Source organism: Anabrus simplex, chromosome 12, assembly GCF_040414725.1.
Source record: "Anabrus simplex isolate iqAnaSimp1 chromosome 12, ASM4041472v1, whole genome shotgun sequence".
In the NCBI taxonomy this organism is placed as follows: Eukaryota; Metazoa; Arthropoda; class Insecta; order Orthoptera; family Tettigoniidae; genus Anabrus; species Anabrus simplex.
The window spans coordinates 77147460-77169647 of record NC_090276.1 but is presented as its reverse complement, the minus strand read 5'-3'; the positions used below and the strand labels follow the sequence as shown (position 1 = coordinate 77169647).

The 22188-nt window shown below is 39.5% G+C and overlaps 2 protein-coding genes across 3 annotated transcripts in view; both read right to left on the bottom strand.

The window, feature by feature from the left end:
- Nucleotides 1–4383, bottom strand: part of LOC136884344 (protein artemis) — a 47429-nt gene extending 43046 nt beyond the window's left edge. For both annotated transcript variants that reach the window (XM_067156455.2, XM_067156458.2), the window contains exon 1: nt 3729–4383. In XM_067156455.2, coding sequence (XP_067012556.2) covers nt 3729–3837 — 109 coding nt within the window. In that variant the 5' untranslated portion in view covers nt 3838–4383. The remainder of the gene's footprint in view (nt 1–3728) is intronic.
- A 10200-nt stretch (nt 4384–14583) lies between these two features.
- LOC136884183 (palmitoyltransferase ZDHHC3) overlaps nt 14584–22188 on the bottom strand; it is a 41373-nt gene continuing 33768 nt past the window's right edge. Inside the window, exon 8 of the mRNA XM_068229852.1 lies at nt 14584–14601. The gene's annotated coding sequence lies outside the window, so the exon portion shown is untranslated. The remainder of the gene's footprint in view (nt 14602–22188) is intronic.

Genomic DNA, 22188 nt, shown 5'->3' with positions numbered 1-22188 from the left:
TGTGCTTACAAAAAAACCATTTAACAAATTTGAGGAGGTAGAGTGACCAAGAAGCATGGAATCAAGAAGTTCATACTTCATTAGTATCAGGATTGAAACTATGAACTACAAGATCCATTTGGTCCATCTGAGAAACTTTATTCAGTGACTCGTCAAACCCAATGGTGAAATGTATGCACTTACTCAAGAACTTGTTTATGGAAATAGAGAGCTAAACCATGAGTGATTCTATACGCAACTTTTGTTCTGTGCAGTTGAACTTTCGAAGTTGTTTCAGAGTCTGGAAACATTACTGGAAACAAACGTACACTAGCTTCACTGGCACGTAAAGCATGGTGTTGCAAGACAGTATGCATGCACCATATAATCTCAGCTTTGGTTACTTGCTCTCTTGAAAGATAATTCTGTAGACATCTCGTCTCTGGTGAACCTTCTTTAATGGAAGAAGAAGTGAAGTCATATGTGATAAAGTTCGTTGTGGCAGCTGTGGCAGGCAGAGGGCAACTTGTGCGTGGCCAGGTATTATCTACCGAGTTTAAGTTTCTTGTTACTTCACTATCCGAATGTTCCTTTTTAAAATAACTTGAAAGGGATGACGAGAACTGGCTGAACTTGACACTACTGGCATGATCTTTCCTCCCATGTGAGTTTTTAATGCCTGCTTCCCCATGTTGCTAACAGTAAATGATGTTTTTACATATTATGCAATATGCTGAAAATTTGTCTTGAGGCATGGATTTCAACCATGTTCTGAAAATACCATCAAGCAGCCACCTTTCATTAAACAAAGTTTTCCTTGGCTTTGATGAAGATATTGTTACCTGCAAAAAGAAGAAAGATCTTTTAAATAGTCCTAAATTCCGCACAGCTTTCTTCAAAACTGACAGTTCGTAAAACCTGTGAGCATTGCCTCATCTGTGCTGCCAGCACTCTACTGCTTCAATAACAGCTGATGCAATATAACTGCGGCACATAGCCCTCGTAAAATGTAATACCGTACTACAAAAATCACACGCGAATCACTAGTGAATACAAATTCGCAAATCCTGCTAAGATATTTCATGCACGTCCTAACAATATCCGATACAAACATTATTAATAAGAATAAAAGAAATAAATTATTCGCGACTAATGACTGGCATAGGAAGGATGTTATATGGCTGATCGAGACCACGGTGCCAATTTTTGCTGAGTCACATTCTTGCCACTTGTCATTCATGGACTCTACTGAGGTATGATAGACTAACTATATACTAACCAACACACAGATGTAAATACAATTCCATCTACACTGAACACTATTAAACCTATACCACACACACAGAGTGAGGTAGCTTAACCACATGATGATATAGACAATACAATTGTCAGCCAGGTTTCGAAATTGCACTCAACCGATATAAATCAATATGAATGGCAGCTTGGGATTGGCTGGATCAAGACCGAATACATCCAAACATACTTCACAAACTCAAAATCTCTTAACCAACAAACAACCTTCATCCTTTTTTTTTTACGTTGCACCGACACAGATAGGTCTTATGGCGACGATGGGACAGGAAATTCCTAGGAATGGGAAGGAAGCAGCTGTGGTCTTAATTAAGGTACAGCCCCAGCATTTGCCTGGAGTGAAAATGAGAAACCACGGAAAACCATCTTCAGGGCTGCCGACAGTGGGATTCGAACCCACTATCTCCCGAATGCGAGCTCACAGCTGCGCGCTCCTAACCGCACAGCCAACTCGCCCGGTAACCTTCATCTCACAATGTGATGTCACTATTTCAAATCTTGCTCTGTATTCACAAAATTTCACATGATATTACAAGCTACTAGTCGTGCTTCAAAACTTCCGAACCCCTCACACGAAAGACAGGTTGGAAACTCAACGTAGCGCAGCCCATATGGTGTTACGATGCACTACACATTTACATAAGGCTTACCTACGTCAGCGCATTTAATAATAATAATAATAATGATGATCATGAGCACTCGAATGAGTATTTAAGAGAATTTCACACTTTTCTGCATTCAGTCAGTGTTTTGTGTCTGTTTTTACATTTTACGAGGTAGTAACTATCGCACAAGTCATTACATAGTAAACAAACACAGTCATCCGTTGGGTTGTGGAATTTTGTCTATATGCATATATTGTTGTGGAAGCCATGCATTTAAGCGATTAGAAAAACTGAGAATGCAATACAGGCCAAATTCATCAAGCTCGCCATTCCTCAACAACACAGAATATTCAATAGTAAGCAGATCAAAACATTGAAAATTCGATCAATCTATCATATAGGCCTAGCTATTGATATTATTGCTTACTTCACATTCGAGATCACACTTTATTAACTTTTCATTACGATTTATTCCTGGCATAAAAGACATGCCCTAGAGTAATGTTATAAAAACTGAAAAATGTGTTTATATTACATGGATCTGGCAGAAGAATGAATTTCCAGAATTTTTCTTGAATTCCCTGACATTTCCAGGTTTTCCAGTTATTTATTGAATTTCCTGACATTTCCCTGTTTTCCAGGTTTTCCGTACGGGTGGACACCCTGAATGCCCTTCGGGTGAGGTGTCGATCTTCTCAGGAAGTGGTCTGGGTGGTGCGACCAGACCCATCTCGTGTTCTACAGCCTTCTGTGAACCATTCTGTACACACCTGTTGCACTACCAACACGCTTCATCCCAAACGAGCAGCAATTTCCCGGATGGATGCATCACATTCTCTCATGCCAATAATGTGCCCTCTTTCAAACTCATTCATCTGACGGTACGGTTCTCGCATATGTATGTGAGGCATCCTGCACTCTGCTCAAGTCACAGTGATCCATTACCTTCTGTTTATAGCGACAACGAGAGCCGCAGGCACAATTTACTAGTCGGTGGTGGTGCGCAGAGATATCGATATGGACCTTGAACCTGAGGGCTGACATGGTTCAAATGCTAATAATTTCTTCAGAACATATTAATGCACATGTCCTGTGAATAGGAACTTCCTATATCTAGTCTTCCAAGGTGTTCTGGTTTTCATGAACATTAGTGTAGCTGTACATGGAGAATAAGGAAGATTGCATAAAATGAATTTCATTATAAAGCCTGTATTGTCGTATGTATACTTAAAAGGTATGGCTGCCTATCTTGACCAGCAGTGATGTTTAAATTCATACATAAACCGAAAGGAAGGCAATCCCCTTAACTTATTCCTCATTTGGCATATCTAGTCAGAGGAGACAAATTATTCAACAATCCACAAGAATTTACTCACGAGATTGATGATTGTGTGGTCCAACATAAATCACAACATTGTATTGGCAACCACAGCTGTAAAGTTTTAGCCAAAAAATATGCATAATAACGAAACAAACTGTTGAGATGGGTAGATCATATAAAAAATGAAGAGATATTGGATCAAGATGGTAAGACAAGAACAATTTGGCAAAACTTGTCCAGAAGGGAAAGATTCAAATGATTCTTGAGGTGCAGAGCAATAGTTCAATTTGTTTTTGAGGGAAGTGTAAAAGTGGTACGAGGAGACCATAAATATGACAATCATATTAGAGTAAATCTAGGCTGTAACTGTAAAATAGAGAAGAAAAGGTTGACATGTAATAGGGTGACATGGAGGGGCTACATAACCCAAACAAGAACAGACACACCAGGAGCAAGTGATAATACCTAACATAACTATCAGGTAGAGTACAAAAATTAAATCAAATACGTACCAGTGTGGCAGTGGCTTAAGAAAAATGCTGTAGAGTGCAAGTTCTTTCCATCAAATCTGTCAATTGATACATTAGGGATTTCATCAACAATGCCACCAAAAGAGCTCATGGTAAAATGTACACTAATCTTCAAAGGGAATACGTTCGAAACGTTAAAAAGAACAAAATGTGAAGCTGGGTTGACGAAACACCAGATTCAAATCACATTTCATACGATAACCACAAAACCGAGAAATCCTCCCGATAACTAGGTTAGGAAATTACACCAATCACTCGTGACATTAGATATGTCATTTTCTATAACACATTTTAACACGATGACCTTCAATTTCGCAATTATTACTCTGATTATCACAACAACAAGATGCTAGCCTGTCAAAATTCAAGTTAGCGGGTTCGAGGTAAAGTGTTCAGTCTGACGCAAGACTTGACTAAAAGGAAACTTATCAAAGCCGTTGAATCGACTTACAGTATCACAACATACATCTATACACTAAACACAAATAATCTTGTATAACTGTTGTTCTACTTATATTTTTATTTATGTTGATAGATTGTATGTTGTGAATCTGAAATCTGTTCGTTAGTTGGCGTTGGCACCAAGTGTTAGCAGGAAGGCCAACTTGCTCGCTTTCCTGTACTTCAAATGTTTTTCTTGGTAAGGTATCTCGCATATTTGGATTTATTTCTTGTTTTATAATGTTTAAATTCCATTTAAACAATATTTTCGCATCAAAGATTAAGCTTATCTTTAGTGTGAAAATACTTTTAATAACCTTAATTTCCAGAACTGGGCCCAATATCTATCACCAAATTGTTGCCACAATCACACTACGGTTGGCTGTTCTTTTTTCTCGTACATTAACATTGGCTAAACTGTTTAGTATATACCACTTCAGGCTGCCGGACAAGTTTGAACTTGAGGATGGTGCTTGTTGTTTAGAGGGGACTAACATCTAGGTCATCGGCCCCTAATGGTACGAAATGCATTGACAATTTAAAGTACAAAATTCATCCACTGACCAGAATTCAAAATTTGATGATGAAGAATGAACATGAATTTAAAACAATCAGTGGATCCGACCCGCAATCCCTCACCTGACTAGAAACAATATTACGGACCAAGGGACTGTTTCCAAGGCACAATCCTGAATCGATGATGCTTGTTGTCTAAAGGAGTTCAATATCCATGTCAACGGTCCCTCATAATGGCACTTATCGCTAGTAAAGGAGAACCATGGTATTTCTCAGGTTGCGGTACTAATCAAAGGTAGCGTAAACTCACGGTGTTCTAAACATTATGGTACTACTCACAAGTATTGTACGTCGGACAGGTAACGCAGACCTCGGGTGTTGCTCACATAATGACGAACCGCATAGGCAACGCAAACCCATAGTGTCCCTCACCAAGGTGTACTAATCACGGGCGCCGGTATTCCCGTGGTGTTCGCCGCATGATGGTACTAATCACAGGCAACGAAAACTCACGGTGTCGCTCATATTGTGTTACTAACCGCAGGCAACGCCCAGACCCGTGGTGTTTCTCACTTAATGGTTCTAATCACGGGCAACGGAAGACGGTGGTGTTCCGCATTTAGTGGTACTAATCACAAGTAATTTCATGGATCTGATGCAATCATCTCTTGGTCGCCCCTTTTAGTCTCCTCTTACGACAGGCAGGGGATACTGTGGGTGTATTTTCGTCTACGTCCCCCACCCACAGGGGGGAGACAACGAGAAAAAAGAAGTAGGGATCCGTCACTTCGAAAAATGAAGTAATGGACAAAGAAAGGCAAGGGCTACAAAGGGTGTGAAAATCAAAGAATCCCTAGGCCTCGAATGCTCTAATACCATCGGGGTCGGAAAAGAACAAGAGTTGACCAAGGGAGGTCGGACAGGATAAATGAAGGAGAGGAGCCTGGCACAAGTAAGTGAAAGCAATGCCAGGACTGAGCTAAGGGCCCTGTGGTTGCCAACCCACATTCCCAAGTTGATTAGCCCCTTTCAGTTGCCTCTTACGACATGCAGGGGATACCATGGGTGTATTCTTCAACCGCGTCCTCCACCCACAGGGTGTAGTTTGAACTTGAACGATTATGCATCAACCTACAATACTTTATCATATTGTTGCCAAAAGTCAAAATACTTCAAGAACAGGTGTGTACGCGAGTTGCTGTTATATCCTGTCCCTTTTTTTTTTTTTTGCTCCACTCATTTGACACGGGTATTTTTAAGGTAATTACGTCAATCTATATACTTGTATAGCATATATATATAATAAGAGATTTGTCTGTACACTACTCAGGCTTTAAAAAGAATTTTTATTTTCAATCAGTCACTCAATCAATCAATACTGATTTGCATTTAGGGCAGTTGCCCAAGTGGCAGATTCCCTATCTGTTGTTTTCCTAGCCTTTTCCTAAATGATTTCAAAGAAATTGGAAATTTATTGAACATCTCCCTTGGTAAGTTATTCCAATCCCTAACTCCCCTTCCTATAAATGAATATTTGCCGCAGTTTGTCCTCTTGAATTCCAACTTTATCTTCATATTGTGATCTCTCCTACTTTTATAAACGCCACTCAAACTTATTCGTCTACTAATGTCATTCCACGCCATCTCCCCGCTGACAGCTCGGAACATACCACTTAATACCAATATAAATGGTCCGTTATTGGACATTATAAATTTTCCAGCTAACTCATTCCTATTTGCCAGTGTTTCGCCCCCGTGTGCTAGGCTGGGCTCATCAGTTGGTACCTAGCACACCTACCAAGATGCTGGCTAGTGCATACCGTGGAGGCCAATGCGTAGGTTAATTGCAGCCACCGGCAGTGCCAATGCACTATGAGAGACTTTGTCTCCTCATCAAAAACTGATGCCTGCCTGGCCATCAGATGGTATAGATGTTCATTCCCATAGGAAATCTGAAACATTTGTTCTGAATGAGTAAATTTATAATACCAATATAAATGGTCCGTTATTGGACATTATAAATTTTCCAGCTAACTCATTCCTGTTTGCCAGCGTTTTGCCCCCGTGTGCTAGGCTGGGCTCATCAGTTGGTACCTAGCACACCTACCAAGACGCTGGCTAGTGCATACCGTGGAGGCCACTGCGTAGGCTAATTGCAGCCACCGGCAGTGCCAATGCATTATGAGAGACTGTCTCCTTATCAAAAACTGATGCCTGCCTGGCCTTCAGATGGTATAGATGTTGATTCCCATAGGGAATCTGAAACATTTGTTCCGAATGAGTAAATTTATAATACCAATATAAATGGTCTGTTATTGGACATTATAAATTTTCCAGCTAACTCATTCCTGTTTGCCAGCGTTTCGCCCCCGTGTGCTAGGCTGGGCTCATCAGTTGGTACTTAGCACACCTACCAAGACGCTGGCTAGTGCATACCGTGGAGGCCACTGCGTAGGCTAATTGCAGCCACCGGCAGTGCCAATGCACTATGGGAGACTTTGTCTCCTTATCAAAAACTGATGCCTGCCTGGCCATCAGATGGTATAGATGTTGATTCCCATAGGGAATCTGAAACATTTGTTCCGAATGAGTAAATTTATAATACCAATATAAATGGTCCGTTATTGGACATTATAAATTTTCCAGCTAAATCATTCCTGTTTGCCAGCGTTTTGCCCCCGTGTGCTAGGCTGGGCTCATCAGTTGGTACCTAGCACACCTACCAAGACGCTGGCTAGTGCATACCGTGGAGGCCACTGCGTAGGCTAATTGCAGCCACCGGCAGTGCCAATGCACTATGAGAGACTTTGTCTCCTTATCAAAAACTGATGCCTGCCTGGCCATCAGATGGTATAGATGTTGATTCCCATAGGGAATCTGAAACATTTGTTCCAAATGAGTAAATTTATAACGCTGGCAAACAGGAATGAGTTAGCTGGAAAATTTATAATGTCCAATAACGGACCATTTATATTGGTATTATAAATTTACTCATTCGGAACAAATGTTTCAGATTCCCTATGGGAATCAACATCTATACCATCTGATGGCCAGGCAGGCATCAGTTTTTGATAAGGAGACAAAGTCTCTCATAGTGCATTGGCACTGCCGGTGGCTGCAATTAGCCTACGCAGTGGCCTCCACGGTATGCACTAGCCAGCATCTTGGTAGGTGTGCTAGGTACCAACTGATGAGCCCAGCCTAGCACACGGGGGCGAAACGCTGGCAAACAGGAATGAGTTAGCTGGAAAATTGATAATGTCCAATAACGGACCATTTATATTGGTATTATATATTTACTCATTGAAAGAAAGAAAGAAAGAAAGAAGGAGAGCTGCTCGACTAAGTGGTATGTATAGATGTTGATAGATAGGGAATTTGCCACCTGGGCGACTGCCCTAAATGCAGATCAGTATTGATTGATTGATTGATTGCTGCGGAATAGCAGAACGAAAGGGCAGATGTCCTCACTGTGTCTGGTTGTGCTCCCTAAGATGTTCCAGTTAGCTTCCGCAGAACATTGTTTCTAGCAGCGACTTTCTGCTTGATGCTCAAACAATGTTTTCTGTAGGTTAAGGCACGATCCAGAGTGACTCCGAGGTACTTCGGGGTAGGATTGTGTTGTAATGCTATACCTTGCCAAGTGACCTTCAGAGTTCAGGAAGCTTCTCTGTTATAATAATTTCGTGTGGCTATTTCTAGCCGAGCGCAGCCCTTGTAAGGCAGACCCTCCGATGAGGGTGGGCGGCATCTGCCATTTGTAGGTAACTGCGTGTTATTGTGGTGGAGGATAGTGTTATGTGTGGTGTGTGAGTTGCAGGGATGTTGGGGACAGCACAAACACCCAGCCCCCGGGCCATTAGAATTAACCAATTATGGTTAAAATCCCCGAACCGGCCGAGAATCGAACCCGGGACCTTCTGAACCGAAGGGCAGTACGCTGACCATTCAGCCAACGAGTCGGACAGCTTCTCTGTTGTTTAGATGGAAAACACAGGTTTGCGTCTTAGTTGGGTTTGGTGTTAGTTGATTCTTCTTGTAATAGCCAGCAAGAGTGTTTAGAGCTTTGGACAATGTTTGTTCAATCACCTCGAAGTTATCCCCCTGAGAAGTGATGACACAATCATCAGCATAGATGAAACTATTCGTCCCGGCAGGAAGAGGCTGATCATTTGTGTAAATATTGAAAAGCATTGGTGCCAACACGCTTCCCTGAGGTAGTTTGTTCTTCTGTATCCTCCACCTGCTTCTTTTTCCCTGGAACTCAACGAAAAAACTTCGATTTTGAAGTAGGTTTCTAATGGCACAAGTCAGATGGTAGTCCTTTGTCATGCTATATACCTTTCCTAGGAGAATTTGGTGATTAACAGTATCATATGCTGCCGAGAGATCTATAAATGCAGCTCCTGTGATTTTCCGGCTTTCAAAACCATCTTCTATGTGTTGACTTAATTACAACACCTGTGATGTGCAGCTTTTCCCTCTCCTGAAACCAGCTTGCTGTGGAATCAAGTGGCTCGATTTTATCAGTCAACCTATTGAGGATTAGTCTCTCCAGAATCTTAAAAAGATGGCATAATAAGGAGATTGGTCTGTAGCTCCTAGGGTCATTTTTATCTTTGCCTGGTTTTAGAATGGCTATGACCCTAGCCTTCCTCCATATTTTAGGTATCATGGAAGACTGAACGCAGTTATTCATGAGTTCTACCAACCAGCACTTCGCAGTAGGACCAAAGTTCTTAATTTGTTCCATTCGAAGGTCATCGAGTCCTGCTGACTTCCCAATCTTACACTTACTGAGAGCTAATTCCAGTTCAGTTAGTGTGAAATGCTTAGATAACTCATTGCTCTTGTCTGGTTGTCTGACTATAGGATTCTTCCCTACTTTCATGGAAAGTTTTGGTTTTCCATTAAGCAAAAGTTGGTGTGCTATTTGATCTGCACTCATATTGGCATGTGTGTTAGCTTGCGTAGGATCATTGCTCAAGCGTTTTAAAAGTCTCCAAGCTTCTTGACTGCTCCTACCCATATTGACTTCAGACATCAACTTCATCCATGTCTCCTTTTTTGCCTGGGAGATAGAGGAAAGAACACTTTGTGCTGCTTGAATCGTTTGCTCACTAAATGGGTCTTCTTCGTGAAGCCTGTAGTAATTGTGCAGCAGAGCAGTTGTTTCACGAGTTATACCTTGAAGGTAGCGTGTCCTGCAGCCTCTGGGAATTGATGCCAGTGAACAGAATTTCACGATATCAATGAATTTGTCATAATCTTGGGGTATAGAAGAGACAGTTTTTATCCTCTCATCCAACATACTGGAAAACCTTTTCCAGTCAGCCTTTCGAAAAGAACCAAACTTCGTGTGGTCTTATGGATGAAGAGAGGTGACATATTAGTGGCCAGTGTTGTGTTCTTGGGATTGGTGAACCCATTTCTTTAGAACATTGTTGCACAAAGCAGTTGTTCACAAAGAGAAGATCTGGGTTATACCCTCGATGCCATCTTCCACTGTTGAAGGAGGAGGGAAGCGTACTGTCGTGAATAAGGGAAAGCTCCTGAGTTTCAGCCCATGAAATGATGATCTCTCCATTCTCATCTTCTGGAGCATATCCCCAGATGTGACTACGGCTTTTAAAGTCACCGATTACTATTGACTTTGTTTGATTACCAAAATTTGCAGGTGGTGAGAAAGAGAACTTTTCATTTGGAGGCTTGTACACAGATGTAATGGTCATGTTGCTTAGCTCCATGGTGATTATTTCTATGTCGTTATCTTCAGTATGATGAGTACTGCTGATCTGGAGGTCTGGCTTTACAAATACAGCACTGCCATATTTCGCATGTGGCCTTTCTGCAACTAAAATCATTCCTGAAATCTTTGGACGTTTCTGATGTTGATCCCTATGCGTTAATACTATGATGAACCAGTGTGTTACCAGCAGTATCAGAAAATGTATGAATCAAAAGAATGGCATGCTAAAGAAGAAAGTTATCTAAATCCCCATTTCCCGCGCATATTCAGTCAGGTTCTTATACTCGGTACGCAGCAGTAATCCCATCTATGGGAGTTGAGTGTCAGCATAAGAGACAAAGAACATCACAACAATGGTCAATGTAATGTTATTGTTGATCAATGTTATGAGCTTTCGATATTGTAGGCCTTCACATTTAATTTTCTTCCGACTCTGAAATGCCACTCTTATCATAGTCGGTATGGTAAAACTGAATATAACATAAATGATCGGAAATTGTATTCTTTATAACTCTTGTTATTTAGCACTTTTCGATAGGACCAATAACATAGGCATTTAAAAATTAAATTTTAGGTGCCTTCCCCTAAACTACCATTTCATCCAAGGTGAATAAAATTGCTTATAGCTTAAACTGTAGTTTCTTATTCCCCGACTCTATATACTGATTTTCATTAAATTCTGTTTACTCATTTTCTCGTTGCTATGGACTTAGAAACAAAAATACAAATTCATGTACTGTATATCTGTGTTATCATGCCAGTATGGTAAAAATGTATAAGGCATACATATATATATCTATATATTGTCTGTACATTGCTCAGAATTTGAAAAGAATGGTATTTCTGAATCGATCATATTCACAGTAACAAGGAAATGCACTTTTTACTTTTTTGTAATTTCTGTCTGTCTGTCTGTATGTATGTACACCCATCACAAGAAAATGGCTGAAGATATTTTAATGAAAATCGATATGTGAAGTCGGGGGATGAGTCACCACAATCTAGGCTATAAATAATGTTATTCACGCTGAGAGAAATGGTAGTTTAGGGGAAGGACTAAAATTTAATTCTCAAATATTTATATTATTAGTGTTCATATCGATAAATACTACATAACCAAAGTTATATAGAATTAAATTTCCTATCATATATATAAATTAATTTTTTGCCCCCACCCCCCCACCCTACTTTTAATTTCCAATCGCCGCTACTGTCTACTATTGTATTTAATTTGATTATTATGAAGTTTCTACAAATTAGTCAAGAAACAACAAAATTTAGAGAAAAACTGAATAAATTAAAAACCTCCAAACTCGCAACAACAATTTCACATGTATTACAATTAAATAGAAGTACGGGATAAAGAGACTGCCAGACTGACGAACGTGCGTGGCAAGTGGGTGAATTGTACCCCAGTGTCCATCAACTTAGCAAAAAATAACCCATGCTTCCCTTCCTCACAGAAGATGTTGTCATATCCTACAAATGTGACAGGCCAGGGACTGGAAAGGGTTCTAAAATGCACTAGAGCTCTACAATGATAACACCAATTAAGGGTGGCTTGATGCCGAATCAAGTATGTTGAAATAGTATTGAATGCACTGTACATTAATTTACAAATATATACAATTTTATATAATTGGTAAGATGCGTCTTGCTTCTAGGGAACTTCCTAATCTATACTCATTAGAGCTACTTAAGGACTCTTTGGTTCCCTATCTGTACTTTGGATATTACTAGTTGATACTTATCTTCCTGGATGAAGCTGTTTTCCACGACGTCTTCTTTCTTCAAGTTAAGTAATCACTCTCTCACTCATACACTCACTAGCTTCACTTATTTCCTTTGCTGTTACCCAAGAGGATGCAGTTCTCTTACCTCTACTTGCTAATGTCTGTATGATTCCCTTGGTGTTGGACCTTCACTTGTCTTTAAAAGGAACAGCCAATGTCCTTTACAGTCACTTCCCTCAATTAATTGTCTTTATATTGCAATTAGAAGATTATGAGGATCGGGTCCTTGCCCAAATACTTGTACTGTTTCCTGGTCGCTACTTGAAAGGCTTCCCTTCCGTACTCGCGGCTTTAACTAGTCCGCTCAAGTGCAGATGATTTTCCGGCAAACTGCTTAAGAAAATTTGTTAACAGTGACTGGTAATTCTCACTTCGAGCTCTTACTTGAATACTGTCTCGCGACCTGACCGGCTTGCTATCCTACTGGACTTCCCTGCTCCTGACTTCTGTTCCCAACTCTGCTCACAACTTCCCAATTAACTAACTAATCTTTTTGGTTCCTCCTTAAGTCACCTTTGGTGTTCTCAAAACTACTGTGCCCTGTTAACTTCGTACTCCTTGTGATTCTGATTTGTCGTTCTCCTATTGGTCAGTAATATCCCTTCCTTGGTGAAGTTATAATCTCTTAATTGTTTCTAGAAGCCTGAGAAGCTGAAATTTTCCTTTCTATGTGCGTTTTCTAATCTTCGCTCCGTTGCCCTTTTGACTGTGTACACATCGTGATAAGGGAGTCACAAACATTCTGTGTATACTTAATTATTTCACCATGCCTGGTCAGTTTCGACTTTTCAGAACATTTCCAATATGTATCTTAAAATTATTTCCCTATATAATTATTTTACTCCAACACTTTTAATCCCTTGTCATATACTTAGATTGCATCTTCTTTTCTTGATTCTATGACATTTTACATTACTCTTTGTACTGGGAGGTCGCGGTTCGATTATAAATCGGACCGTCTGCTCCATCGTGTACAGACTGCGGGTGGCGCCATGTCAGTGACACAACAATGTAAAGTGTCCACTACTTGCTGTGGCGCTATACAAATAGGTTGACCACGACGGACGACACTTTTTTGCGTATTTCCGCTCATCATTTTAAAATAATTAGCTGATAAGACAGCAGGGCTTGTACAAATTGCTTGCTTTAAAAATTCCTATAATTCCTTGTTTTAGCCAGCTAAAATTGAATACAAATTGCTGCTACTGATAGTAGAGCTATAAACGATTGTAAGCAGTTCCATCTGCCCATCATAAACTTATCCAAGGCACCCTTAAGTAAAAAAGAACAATCAATCCTACCTAAAGGACCCAAGCAGAACTGGCCCAATTTGAATATACTCAATTTAGTCAAAGCTAGCCATCACAAAAATGCCATTAGATACCCAAGAGGAACTAAGATTTGATGTAAAAAGAAGCTGAATAAGATACTTTCTCGTAATAATTTACCCAACCCTTCCGATAACATCAAAAATAAGAAAATAATAGCTGAAAAAAAAAACGTGTACACGCCCTAAAAAAAGAAAATCAAAGATAACAATCTCATCGTGACCAAAGCCGACAAAGGCAATACAACAGTGATTATTGATAAAAATGAATATATTAGTAAAACAACCAACTTTTTTTACAGATAGCTCCTTTTCCGTAATCAAAAAAGATCCCACACAAAAAGTTCAAAGACTCCTTAAACAAACCTTGAAGAACACATCCTTTTCACTGACTGAACAAGAGAAAACTAAACTTATAAGTATGAACCCGGGTCTCCCTACTGCTAGAGCTCTCTCTATACATAAGGCCGGCGTTCCCATTCATCCATTCATTAATTATAGACCAAGTCCATTGTACAAAACCTCACTATTTATCCAAAGTTTTTTAAGGAATAATTATCAATTTTTATCTAAGAAGTCCATTAAAAATACATGCAAGCTAATAGATAAATTAAATAGGTTCAATATGCAACCCAATTTTTCTATTCATTCTTTTGATATCGTAAATATGTACCTCAGCATACAAGTATCAAAGCTAATTCTTGTAATTGTTTTTATTTAAATTACTTTCAGTCATTTAAGCAAATTAGAGATCTAAGATTTCATCACTTTACTAAAATTAGTCGTAAACAACAATTTTTTCATGTTCAGGGGTGTTATTACCATCGGGATGGTCTGGCAATGGGTTCGCCGGCCTCAGGTATTTTAGCAGAAATATACCTCGATTTTCTTGAACACAACAAATTTTACAACAGATTTGATAACATCCACTTCTGGACTAGGTATGTTGATGATGTCTTTGCAATCATAGATGAACAATCAACGGACGCTTCCACCATCCTTCTTGGGCTCAATAGTATCAATTCCCATCTGAAATTCACATTAGAATCAGAAATAGACCAAAAGATAAATTTCCTACATTTAACTATCACAAGACACTCAGATTCTTTAACTTATAAAGTATTTAGGAAACCCACTTAATCCTCCACTACTATTCGTCAAGACTCAACGCACCCCCAATCCTATAAAAGAGCGACATATAACAGCTTAGTTCATCGAGCGTTCAACATACCCATGACCAAGAAGGATCTATTCAATGAAGTGAACATAATCCGCAGTATAGCAAAATTCAACGGCATCGATAGCCATTTCATAGAAAGCATAATTGATAAACATAAATTTCGCTCTAAAACAACACTCAAGAAAGAAGTTCCTAAATATGAATCTTTCTCTACCTTCACTTTTAACAACGAATTTCACAAGATTACTAATATTTTTAAGACGAAAGACATTAAAATAGCCTTCAAAACCAATAATAACAGTATGCACATTTTACATAACACATCACATATCAACAAGGTCAGCAGTTTCTCAAAATTGGTTGTTTACAGGCTCAAATGTAATTCCTGCAATAATATTTCGTATGTAGGTCAGACCGGGAGAAATTTTAACATAAGGTACCATGAGCATATCAACGCAACCAAATATAATCAATTTTCAGCTATCGGCCAACACATGGTTGATTACAGTCATAATTTCACGAATATCAAACAGGACATGGGCATCCTGGAAATAGCAAACAAAGGTCCTTTACTCAACATAATGGAAAAATACTACATACACCTAGACCAGTATTTTAATGCCAATTACAACATCAACGAAATCATGAAAAATCCAATATTTTATTTGATTTATTTATTACTTTTCTCAGACAAAAATAATTTATCTGATCAAAAATCTGTTTTAATGTTAATTAAAAGTTTCTCGTCGAAACAATTACCATCAATCCCACATCCTTCGGTCCACCTTAAGTTACTCCCCTATCCCCCCTCCCTCTCTTCGCACCTTTACCCCACACTACCCGCTTTACCTGGTAGCTCCTCTCCTCCTACCTTCCTTGTCATTTCCAATACATCCTCATTCCAGTTGCACACTACCGCTCAAGCTGATCACATTACCGCGCAAGGCCTTTTTTCCTTCGTTTTCCTCCCTTTTCTTTTTCTTTCGAGAGCCTCACGTTAACTTTAATTCTCATCACCAAGTTCCATTTGATTCCATCTTGAACTGAGAATTCCACCTCTCACCATACGCAGAACTTGATATACTACAAGAAGCTACTTATATCCAGCCTGTATACATCTTTTTCTGCACCATTATAAACTACATTACATTTGGATTTCGAGCAAGCTATATATACCCTCTGCGCCAATGTTGTACGAAAGAAAGAATCAATCTCTTGACAGAAGGTGCAATTGAGCTACAGAATTCACTGGAAGCAATTCGGATATTGTACTCAGACTGCTATGAAAATTAAAACTCTTATTATTATGCAATATTTAATGTGACATCTTAAACACTATTGTAAAATCTATGTGATATATAATTTAACTTTATGTATAGCTCCACTGGCAACATATGTACACATTTGATCAGTACCACGACATTTTAACCTCATATTATAACATTTCAAGCATTTAACCATAATTTACAATGAATGTACATATAGTTCATTTTATCTTCACAAGAAGATATTGTTCCAGGACATTCGACATATAAGTGTACTTTATTTAGGCTGATGATGACCCAAATAGGGTCGAAACTAGTCCCTAGCAACGCATTATGATGTAAACATAGGCATTGCAATTAATGTATAGTATTGAATAGGTGGAATAAAAAAAATCTGTTTAACTAAATTATCTCAGTTCAATTCGGAACCAAAAATGAAATTTATAACCCTTGACATTCCTAATAATGTCATTGTAATGATTTATGTTGACTTAATTTGGGAAAACCACAAAGACAGCCTTTCTGAGAATTCCATAGTGAAGCACGGGTACATCAGCTAGCAGCAATATACATTACACATAAATGCTTTAATAAAAATACTTTAGTTAAAACTCCTGGGGTGTCTGGACTCCTTGGACACATCTCTCCCCAAAACCCCTCCCCCCCACCACCTCTGGATATGCCCTTGTCTTCATCTATTATTCCCTTCCCAAGTACTAGTTCTTAACAGACGCCAGAACATCAGAATTTTGTCCAGCACGAAAATTTTTGATGTGCCAGAAGCTAACAACACGGAGCTGTTGCCATTACAACACCCGTTTAAAGGGCCAACAAGCCAACCTGGGTTTTGAACCTCCGAACTCGGACTCAGAACGACAGCGACAAATTAAAAAAGATTCTACTTCCTCAAAAGAAGAATGATATTATTAATTTTACGATCAGTTTCAACTCAAAATACACCACCATAAATGATGCAGTTATGGTTCAAAAGTACTAAAGAAAATTAAGCAAGCTTTAGGTTCATGGGATTTTAAACCTTATAAGCATTAGCGATGGGTTCTGTAGTTTTGAGTAGAATCCAATTCAATATAACATGACTTCCCATTTCAAAATTATTGCATGCGTTGACTGCGATTCAAGGCTTGGCTGTCTTGATGAGAAGATAGAACCATTGAAACTGAGCTATCATGCCCACCAATTACAAAATAGTTACCCACACTTTTGATGGTGCTGTTTAAGGTTCCAATCAGTCCCCGGGCATTTGACAAACAGACAGGCCTACCTATAGAACTTATGCACGCATCCGCGATCATGTCTTCCTACTACATGCTAGTGTTGCTGTTAAAATAAAAGAACGTTTTCATAACTTACCGAAGATGTACACAGTATTGGCTTCTTTATGACAAAATGGTCCATCTTCAAAACAGTCACTAATATCACACAAAATGAAAAACTCAGAATCTTGTCACAGTCTTCCCAGCACTGCAACTTAATTACAGCACCTCTCTCAACCACAGTACAACCCGACAATCACGACCACGCTGTGCCAGGGTCCCTTGGAAATTGTCGTTTCCAGTAACCAAGGTACAACAGCTGACACGATGTTGTAAGCTTGCAACTGCTTCTTGCCGTAGGCCCCGTTATCTCGGTGGTCAGATTCCAGCCCCCTACAGAATAATCTCTTGCTAATTGCCCTTCTCCTCCGTGGTTATATTCCCAATACTGAGGCCTCTACAGAGGAATATCGCCATGCATTCCTTTCATTCAAGCTCCTTCAAGTAGTACAGACATGGCCAGCTGAGCCTTGCTAGTTTGTTGGGTCCACCTTGTTTATTTTATCATACACGCTTCAGGAGCAATATCCCTTCCCTTCATCGGTGATGTATAACACTATCTTTTGTTTTTCTTACAATTTAAAGAAGTATTGTATCCTAATTCACCATATCAATGAATAAACAAACTAGTGAAATATTATGGAAATAATCATTACATAAAATTTAATATTTTGATGAATTGAATGAGAATACCTAAATAAATTTAAGAGTTTTTCTTCCTTAGATGATCAAATGCTAGTTTATACAATTGGTTCTCTTCTGTACTTCTTTCATTAAACTTGATTCAAAGTCATTTTTTGAGCAAGATAAATTTCTAAACTTTCTAAAACATTCACGAATGTTTCCATTTTGGCCAAATGTATTAACTTCATGTCATTTGAAATGTCTGTAAATTTATGATTCTTTTCAACCATATGCTCTCCCATTGCCGAATATCTTTTATGTTTGACTGCATTAACATGTTCTTTTAAATGAAAGAAGTACAGAAGAGAACCCATTGTATGAACTAATGTTTGATCATTTAAGGAAGGAAAAAAAACCCATAACAATTGGTATGAGTATGAGACGCTAAACGAAAGTCTGTAATCACACACACGTCGAAGGCTTATTGTTAATTGCTTTGGCTTTTGTGGTCAAGGTCTGTCATTTCCATTTCACCACTACATCATTCAGTGTTCAATGTGGTATCTGAAGCCCCTTTCTCACTGCTGTACCGAGTAAACGCTTCTATCGAGCTTAACGTGCTTGAGTCGCATATAGCAGTGTTCTCCCTAGGACCTGCCCAGCCGTTTTTACAGACAGCCTATGCTAGTTACATGATATTAATACATATCTGAGACAATGGGTGCTCCAAATTAAAACAGATTATTTAAACAATAAGCCTTTGTTATTGTCAGCGTTATTGCATCAGTTACATTAGAGTTTAAACGTTTAGCCTGACTGTCATGTAGTGTCGTGTGTGAGCGGAATCTGGATTAGCGTGAACTTGCACGCAAGCACTCTGTTACGCGGGACGTCACAAACTCATTGACATTTCCCCCTGTGGGTAGGAGCGGTAGAATAACATCCACGGTATCCCCTGCCCGTTCGTAAGAGGTATCACAGATGTTTTCATGTATTTAAAAAAATTTATAACGAGAAACTTCTAATTACGCTCTCAGACTCAGAAGACTCTTACAGACACTTGAAGTGCGCCTGCGCTATGAGTTGAGTGTATTTTCTGTTTCTACATTGGTTGTTCCCCCTCCCGTCCCTTCCCCTTCCCTTCTCAAGCGTAGTCTTGGTGGCTGGTAGTATCCAGCGTTTGATCCTCATTATTTTTTGTCGCTCTCTAGAGCATCTACTTGTAGGTTCCTTTCGAACCCAAGGCTTCTGGGCTGCGAAGATCGGAGCGTAAGTCGTGAGTGCATGTTGCATGTGTATATTGAGTGAAAGGTTAATGCTTGTGGCCGCGAATGGGTGTGTAATTGGATTAGTGTTGTGCTGTGCTGTGTGGACGTGGCGGGTTCGTAGTCCAGGGGCCTTATAGTATGTATTTTTCAAATGTTATATTCTAGAACTACTCGTGTTTCTGTTATATTACCTGTGGGTAAAAGATATTATGTTCTCGGTTGTATATACGAGACCAATAGGAGTTTATTGGATTACTTTGAAAAGGTTCTTCAGTTATGGTACTGTAAATATGTTGTTACCGTTGAATAAAAGACGGATGAATTTACAGATGGAAAGCTCCCTAACCTCGGTCCACCTAGCTTCCTCTCTGGGCATGTTCCTGTTTCCCTAGGCTCTAATGCTAGCAACTACCCAGAGGTGACTGAAAGGGGGCACAGGGCTCTTGGGAGGGTGGGTTGGCAACAGCGGGGCCCTTAGCCAAGTTTTGGCATTGCTTCCACTTACTTGTGCCAGGCTCCTCACTTTCATCTATCCTATCCGACCTCCCTTGGTTAACTCTTGTTCTTTTCCAACCCTGACGGTATTAGAGTACTCGAGGCCTACGGAGACTTCCTGGCCCTTGTCTTTCTTTGGCAGATACCTTCATTTTTCAAAGTGTCAGACCCCTTCCATTTTTTCACTCTGATTAATGTTACCAGAGGATGGTTGCCCAGTTGTTCTTCCTTTTAAAACAATCATCACCACCACGACGCTCCACAGCAACCAAGTGGTAAGCCCTGGAGTTACATGATTTTTAACGATTAACAGAACACTAGAAGTTCAAAATACTCTGTTATGTCTCGTTTGTCATTATAGCACTAAAATAGTTCAGTTTTGCAGTTAATATTTACCTGTCCGATATTATTGTTAATGCCTTGAAGGGAAAACATTGAAATTTTATCTTATTAATTTTTTTACATAGTGTTCCCCACCCGGCTGCTCATTTGTGCCACCCAGCAGAGGAAAATTTCTGAGGAGAACACTGTATAGAATCGCTCTACTTTCCTTTCAGGAGGTACATTGTGTGTGCAGAGGTTTACAAAAGTTTTTTTTTTTCTAACCAATTCCTTTACGTCACATCGACACAGACAGGTCTTATGGCGACGATGGGAAAGGAAGGGGCTAGGAGTGGGAAGGAAGCAGCTGTGGCCTTAATTAAGGTACAGCCCCAGCATTTGCCTTGTGTGAAAATGGAAAACCACAGAAAACCACCTTCAGGGCTGCCGACAGTGGGGTTGAAACCTACTATCTGCCGAATACTGGGACTGGCTGCACTTGAGCAACTGCAGTTATCAAGCTCGGTGAAGTTTTGTCTGAGGAGTGTGTAAAGAATTTACAGGTAATAACTATTCTTGTAGATATTTATTTTGAGATGCATATAAAACCATCATAAGCTCCTCAACATCACATATAGCACAAAAAATAACCTACAATATATAAAATTCACAGGAAATATAACTTACATCTCTAAAGAGGGCAGATAATATTCATCTTGAAGTCCATCCAAGAAAACAGTAAAAATAGCAACACTATTTCTAAACGCTCACTTATCAGAATATTGCTAACTTTTCCACAGTTGGTGTTTGTAATTTAATTCAGGTTGAACAGATGTAACAACTGCAAATGATACTACCTCATTTGTCGATACCAAACATTGCATTCACTTTAACCCTCAAGTACTCGCAATGGCACACCGAGTGCATCACATTTAAAGAAAACTGATTCACATTGTGGTGCCAGCAATCTGCGTTGCTTAGCTTTTCCTCCCCTCAGTAGAGTTCTGTGTGAGAAGTATATTAAATATTTCTCCAACGGAAGCGAATTTAACAGTGTTTTTAAGTTCTCAGTGTCACAACTAGCACACTCAGTGCGTCAATCATGTAAGTATATTTTTATTTACAAATTATTTTATTTTTCATTAGAATTGCCTTCCTCTAGTCTTTTGTGCAATGTTTGTTGCCTTCTACGGGAAGTCTCCTATAACTGTCCAGTTTATTTAGGGCTGAAAGAACCCTGCTGTCGAGTCCACAGCTGTGCCGGTTACAGAATTATGATCCAGATTTCGACATAGCAGATGACGGAAAATAGAAATGACAATTCTGAAACTGAAAATGAGCAAATAAATAACTCAGAAAGAATGTAGCTGCCCATGATGTGGAGGAAAAAAAGGGACAAAACTGAACTGCGCTGAGCCATATTTAAATTTATGCACTTTAATATGACACAATAATTATACTTCTGATAGTTGATTCTTGAGAAAATCTGAGAGAGCAGAATGCGAGTCGTTTTAGAGCCGCAGTTTGGAGAGGAACAGTATGGCTTCAGGCCTAACAGGTCCACAACAGACCTAATCTTCAGTGTCTGTATGTTAATGGAAAAATATTGGGGAAAAGGCAAAGATCTGTTTATGGTTTTCCTTGACACTGAGAAGGTATATGACAGCATTGCAAGAGAGAAGATATGGGAATGCCTGAGAAAAGGAATGTGCTAGAGGGACTAGTGAGGAAAGTTCGGATGCTGTATGAGAACTGTACCAGCCGTGCGCGACTGGGTGATGGACATTCATCCTGGTTCAAGACCGAAAGTGGAGTCCAGCAAGGCAGTGCACTATCCCCATTACTGTTTATCACCATCATGGATGACATAATGAAGAACATCAAGAAAACCTCTGGTGAACTAAATGCAAGGATCTTCGCTGATGATGTTATGATCTGGGGAGAAACTGAGGAACAAGTACAGTCGAGACTCAGAGAATGGAAGGTTAAGTTCCAGGAGTACAATCTCAAGATAAGCAAACTCAAAACAGTAGTGATGGCAATAAACAGAGAGGGACGACCAGCGAAATCATGCTAGGAAACCATCCACTGGAAAGTGTGGGAAGCTTTACATACTACGGCAGTGTAAT